At 41.8% G+C, this 6,040-nt stretch overlaps 1 protein-coding gene across 1 annotated transcript; it reads right to left on the bottom strand.

Annotated features, from left to right (window-relative positions):
• Positions 1-1,467: 1,467 nt before the first annotated feature.
• On the bottom strand, positions 1,468-5,124 carry LOC133137802 (lactose-binding lectin l-2-like). The gene is made up of 6 exons (XM_061256149.1): positions 5,061-5,124; positions 4,845-4,918; positions 4,400-4,515; positions 3,387-3,509; positions 1,688-1,814; positions 1,468-1,603 (listed from the first exon to the last, which is right to left on the bottom strand). Exons 2-6 carry the CDS (start codon positions 4,903-4,905, stop codon positions 1,509-1,511), a joined length of 522 nt encoding a protein of 173 aa, XP_061112133.1. The 5' UTR covers positions 4,906-4,918; positions 5,061-5,124; the 3' UTR covers positions 1,468-1,508.
• Positions 5,125-6,040: the final 916 nt, after the last annotated feature.

The following is a 6,040-nucleotide window of genomic DNA, read 5'->3' as shown; positions in this document are numbered from 1 at the left end:
AGTAATTCAACATCGGCACTTTACAAATCCAACTGTGTTTGCTGAGATGCATACAGGATTTCAGAATAAATTTTTTAAATTATATATTTGGTGTGTTTTATATTTTCAAAACCCTTCATACAACACTCTGCACCAACACGCAGTTGGCGCAACAGTTGGATGAACTGTTATCTTAACCCACTTATCCTGAACAGGGCCGCAGGGGGGCTGGAGCCAATCTCAGCATACATTTGGCGAAAGTCCATCGCAGGGCACACACACTAGTCACTCACAGAATCATACCCACGGGCAATTTAGACTCTCCAATCGGCCTAACCTGCATGTCTTTGGACTGTGGGAGGAAACTGGAGTACCCAGAAGAAACCCATGCAAACACGGGGAGAACATGCAAACTCCACACAGAGAGGCCCCGGCCGACCGGGATTCAAACCCAGGACCTCCTTGCTTTGAAGCGGGAGTGCTACCCACTGCACCATCCTTGCCGCCCCGCAACTGTTAATTTCATGTTCAAAACTCTGTGCACCAAAACTACCAGTGACGTCACTGGAAATGTTTGGCTTGAATCTCCAGCCTGTGTTACCCAGAAGGTAATGGGCGCTCAAACTCCACCCTTGAACACAGAGACTGGTTTATGGTCTACTACCCAACCAGGCAATCACTTGACACTCCAACAAAAATATGGTAACGTTACTATACAGATGTAAAACCCCACGCTAACCCAACGATGGAATTTAGCGCGGGTTGAAGGTATTTGCATGCTTGTCCTTCTGGTGTTGCTGGAAGAAGATTAGTAGGGTTAAATAATAATGACCGCTATGCGGAGAGTAGATCAGCCACTGAATGTCCAGGTGGTGAGTCACGGACACATTCTTTTCCCATGGGTTTTAATGATCCCTGTGACCTAACTGCCCTTAAACCACTCATACAACCACCATACATCTTCCTCTTATCTCCTTCGGAGCCAATGGCCTGAAACTCCCCAAAGGTAGTCCAAACAGTATTGTCCTCTGTTCCTTTGACACATACCATAAGCCCCAGCTCTCAGGTTTCTCACACAAGGCAGCCCTTCCTGAGTCCCACTTTGCCTTTGGATACCCAGGGTCGTAGGGTTGACTGTGGGTTGAGGTGTGTTCTGTAAGGAGCGGATCAGATGTTGGATGGTCGGGGGGAAAAGGGTGCAAGATATTATATCTATGAATGGAGTTGGGAGTTTTCATGATAACTGCATTATGCTGTAAATATGTTTTGTGCTTCTCATGGTAATATACCTTTTGGATAAACCTAATTTGAGTGAATTAAGGGAAAGGAGACAAAACCCCAGATTGCTTGGTTTCTTGCAGCTGTCATCTGGGGGCACAACATCTAATCTCGGGTGACATTGGTCAGGCTGTACTTAAAAGAAGTTTTCTCCGATTTGTGTTTTAAAACAACAAAAAACAAAACAAAACAACAACCATACAGCAAGTATTCAATGCTTGGGGAGGTTTATTAAGAGACACAAAGCAGCATCAGCATGAGCTACAGACAGACATACAACCAAGGCGTATGCTGCAGATGAACGGATACTTTCCATCACATCCAATATCGTTCCAGTCTTTTTGGCCTATGGGTAAAACAAATGGAGAGAGGAATCAGCGTATTTCCATCATGTCTCCTGCAGTGGTAGGGAGACAGAGTGAATGCTTACCTCCAAAGTTTGAGTGCACACAGCCCTCTTCTCCCTGATTGTTGGGCTCTCCAGAATTCCAGCTTGAAAAGGCTAGTCCTTCCTTGAAATTTGCACTTGTACCATCGGACCATAGCCATGTGCCCTCCTGAACAAGGCAGAAGCATGTGAAAATGCATTAACCCATTATGTATTGGCCCTTTTCTTGACACAAGCTTGAAAATGACATACCCAAAATAAAATGGCTACTATTCTTGAACCCTTTTGATTTGCGTAATCCTGGTCTCTTCTGAAATGTATCCTTTTGAGGGTTGTTTTCCAGTCAGAATTACTTGAGATATTACAAAAGCAAAGTTACAAAAGCCTAAACACAGTGAAAGGAAGGAAGCTTTTATTCTCAATGAAAAGGTATGTTGTCGCTAAAGCAATGGTATCTAAAAATAGGTTACAAATGGTATATCCTGTTACCATAGAAAAGTGCCCGGAAAAAAGGAATGATGCAAAAAAACACCGGACCAGACGTAAAGGAGCACTCGCACCCTTTTTTCAGTTAATCTTATTTGGAATAAATGCTTAAATTATATGTGTAGGCATTCTTAAAATCACCGACAGTGGAGCCGTTCCTAAATATTGGGAAAAACAAACACGTGACATTTCTTCAGCCTGTGTTACCCTGGTAGCGGGCACTCAAACTCCACCCTAGAATGCAGAGACGGGTTTATGGGCGGCGAAACACATCCAGTGTTTGTTTTGAGAAGTTTATATAGGAAAAGGATACACTGATGGTGATTTTAAAAATGCCTACACACATAATTTAAGCATTTAATCCAAATAAACTCAACTGAAAAAAGCGTGACAGTGCACCTTTAAAGGTACAATAGGTAATTTAGGACTCCTAACAGTCAAGATAGGAATTGCAGCAACAAATACCCTCAAACCACAACATGCACTGTTCTGGAAAGTTGACGGTGACAAACGCGACAGAGCCTGCCGTCTGAAAATGTTCAAGAAAATGTCCTCTGAACAGGTGACTTTATGAAATGTTGACATTAGTGTGCTGCACAAGACTATTTATATGTTTTGTAGTTCACTTTAGCTCACCAATATTATGAGCAAGCAACTTATTTGGCTATGGGACTAGCTGGCTATATAACTAAGATATGATAGTATACCACATACAATGCAACTGCAACTTACAGTTTGAGACAAACAAAGGTTTAGCTAAACACGCGTGATTCAACATCGAAAGAGATACAAGGAATGTGTAGCTGCCCAAATTTCACTCCAGACAAGCTATCACTGAAACCCTGTATACTCTGTATTGCTTAGTATCCAAGCAAACTGGTATTGTTTTATAACTAGACATGTAGTCTTTGCTTGGATAATAAGCAACAGTATGAAGAGATTCAGTGATAGCTTGTCTGGAGCGCAATTTGGGCAGCTACACGCAAACAATCTGAATAAGCCCCCATGCAATTGGCTGTGGCAATTAGAACCAATTTTCAACCAATGAGCTTCAATGTTTTGGTACAGTGTGACGACCTGTCAACTGTATATTTTGAAACCAGAATTTAGGGACTAAGCAAAGTCCACATGTCAGTGAGCCTTTTTCAATGATAGGAAGGAATTTATAATGGTCTTGGAGCAATGTTTTAACACAAAAATCATACTCTTAACAGTGAGGATTGTACAAATCATTCAGATGCCCTTCCACGAGTACCTTGTGCGTGTCTGACAATCCGATCCAGAATGGCTTATCATCGCCATTGAGCTGCTTCAGAAACACATGATCATCTTCACTATGCTCTGAGGCCAGGTTTCCTCCAAGACTCACACAGTGTAGCTGAGCAAGGAAGTAGGGGAGAGACAACAAACATGTGCTTGGTAAATTATGCAATAAATTGAGAAACTGAGAATACTGCAGTTTTGACGGCCAAAACGTGTAAAATATGAAAACTAACTTTACAATGTCTGGTGTCTGGGCATTTGTGTGGTTGTGGTTCAAAGCAAGAAAATGCAATTCAAGTAGAAAGGTATGTTGTACAGTGAGTTCATGCCTCCAAACTTGTGCATGTGTATATAATTTTTTCGCAAAAAAATTAATCTTATTTTTGGTTGGAAATACTTCCTGTGGTCATGCCTCCTGAATGAAAAGATATTGTGGTGTTAGGTCTTACATCTACATGACTTGGGTTCTTTGGAGGGAATAGTTTGTTCTGCTTCAGAACTCAGATGTTAATACGATACTGCAATATTCATTCATTAACCATTATTTATACTGGGTAGGTTAACTGAGCATGCATCTCAGACTTTTGCAACAATGTCCTGTTAATGCCCCCCCAGGTAGCCTAATCTGCATGCCTTTGTATTTTGGGAGGTAACTGGAGTACCCGAGGAAACCCACTCAGGCACAGGGAGAACATGGAAACTCCTCAGAGAAAGTGTTTGTACTTGTGAATAGATGCTACAATTAAATATGCCATTACGTATGACCACTGGAGAGATAACAATGTACACAGCAGGTTGCACTCACTTTAAGTGCATTTTCTTACATTAAATCACAGGTGGCCCTTGTTCCAAATGTCCATTGTAAAGCTGGCAGGTCTTCAAAGACTGTATGCATCTAAAATACTATGCTTTGCACAAAAATCTTTCTGAGACCAGATGCACACACTACAAATGAAACAATATTTTAAAAGCTCGAGGAAGTGAACTTCTCCTTTAAGATGTTACCTCAGCGTCAAGCCATCTCTTCTCATCAGCAATGTGCTGGAAGCAGCGGCCATTCTTGTAAATCCAACCAGAATAGCAGGGACCCTGACAAAGGTCTGTCTCAGCCCCTTGAGATACTGAGGAGCATATGCATACAATATAACATTATTAGTCTGCTGGTTCGTTTGTTGTTCACACATCTCAGGGCTAAAACCTAAGGATCAATACCTTGTTGAAGAGTCTTCATATTTTTTTTCACACAATGATACGGAGACCTGCTATAATGGCAGGGCAAACTGTCAGGTCCAACATGTTCATAAGGATTACTGGCACAAAAGTAACATTATTCCTGTTGCAATAAATCGGCAATCACTCCTGGAAGGCCAGGTTTCAATCACCAACTCATGTATGCATGTTGTTTCAGACACAATATTAGACACTAACTCGAACAAGAATCGGGACTCACCCAAAGTCATGCTAGAGAGAACAGCAACAACGAGGAATGCTGACAATGTGAAGATGGCCATGATGGCTCTTCAGCTAGGAGGAGAGACAGATACATCACCCATAATGCAATACAATGGTCAATAAAGAGACACTAGTAAAACAGCAATATGAATGAAAGGGGCTGTTTTTACAGTAACAGTATATCAAGTATCAAAATAGCCCAGTGTTCTATTACCTTAGGATATCAGGTTGAGCGAGGTGATTATCTGAGGAGTTTGCTTCTTGTCTTGACTTGACCCGATCCTGGCCTTTTAAATATTTTGACAGAGGGCGGAGCAAAACCCATCAGTGACTACAGATATACTTCTTATTCAAACAAGCTTTATTCAAACAAGTTTTTCTACAGTCAGGGAAATTGCCCTTTTTACATATCACAGGTGAGCATCATCTGATGAAACAGATCCACAGTAAAATAACAATATTATATAATATAGTTTAACTTTCGTATTTATATGCAAAAGAAATTACAGCTCTCTGATTTGAATCAGACATAGTAAGACTCTTATACACACTTTTCCACAAGGGCGGAGACAAAAACAAGAAAGACATGATGCTGACAACCTAGGATTATTATTATTCAGTCTCCAGATAAACTCCTTGTTAACCTTGCTAGACCAGAATGTGCTAGCTACCCCTTTTGTCTGTTAGAGAGAGAGAGACAGAGGAAGATTCATTCATTCATTCATTACCCTAACCCGCTTATCCTGAATAGAGTTGCAGGGGGGCTGGAGCCTATCCCAGCATACATTTGGCGAAAGGCACGAATACACCCTGGACATGTCGCCAGTCCATCGCAGCGCACACACACCATTCACTCACACTCTCATACCTACGGGCAATTTAGACTCTCATCAGCCTAACCTGCATGTCTTTGGACTGTGGGAGGAAACCGGAGTACCCGAAGGAAACCCACACAAACACGGGGAGAACATGCAAACTCCACACAGAGAGGCCCCGGCCGACCAGGATTCAAATCCAGGACCTCCTTGCTGTGATGCGACAGTGCTACCCACTGCACCATCCATGCCGCCATCAGAGGGTGATTCTTAGAGTAAATTTCCTCAGCACTTACTTCAGCATACATGGTCTAATTTGAAGTGAAGATTAAAATAAAAGGTTATTTCTAATCATGTCATTGTCTCCATGTTAACACAT

Source organism: Conger conger, chromosome 9, assembly GCF_963514075.1.
Source record: "Conger conger chromosome 9, fConCon1.1, whole genome shotgun sequence".
Lineage (NCBI taxonomy): Eukaryota > Metazoa > Chordata > Actinopteri > Anguilliformes > Congridae > Conger > Conger conger.
The sequence above is the reverse complement of the archived record's forward strand: the minus strand, read 5'-3'. Positions and strand labels throughout refer to the sequence as shown.

Excerpts from the sequence above, each read along its gene's own strand:
- LOC133137802 (XM_061256149.1), bottom strand. The coding sequence starts at position 4,905 with ATGGCCATCTTCACATTGTCAGCATTCCTCGTTGTTGCTGTTCTCTCT. Across the intron at positions 4,516-4,844 it reads TCTCTCTAGCATGACTTTGG|TATCTCAAGGGGCTGAGACA; the intron begins GTGAGTCCCGAT and ends TATGCTCCTCAG. Across the intron at positions 1,604-1,687 it reads TGTGCACTCAAACTTTGGAG|GCCAAAAAGACTGGAACGAT; the intron begins GTAAGCATTCAC and ends TTTTACCCATAG.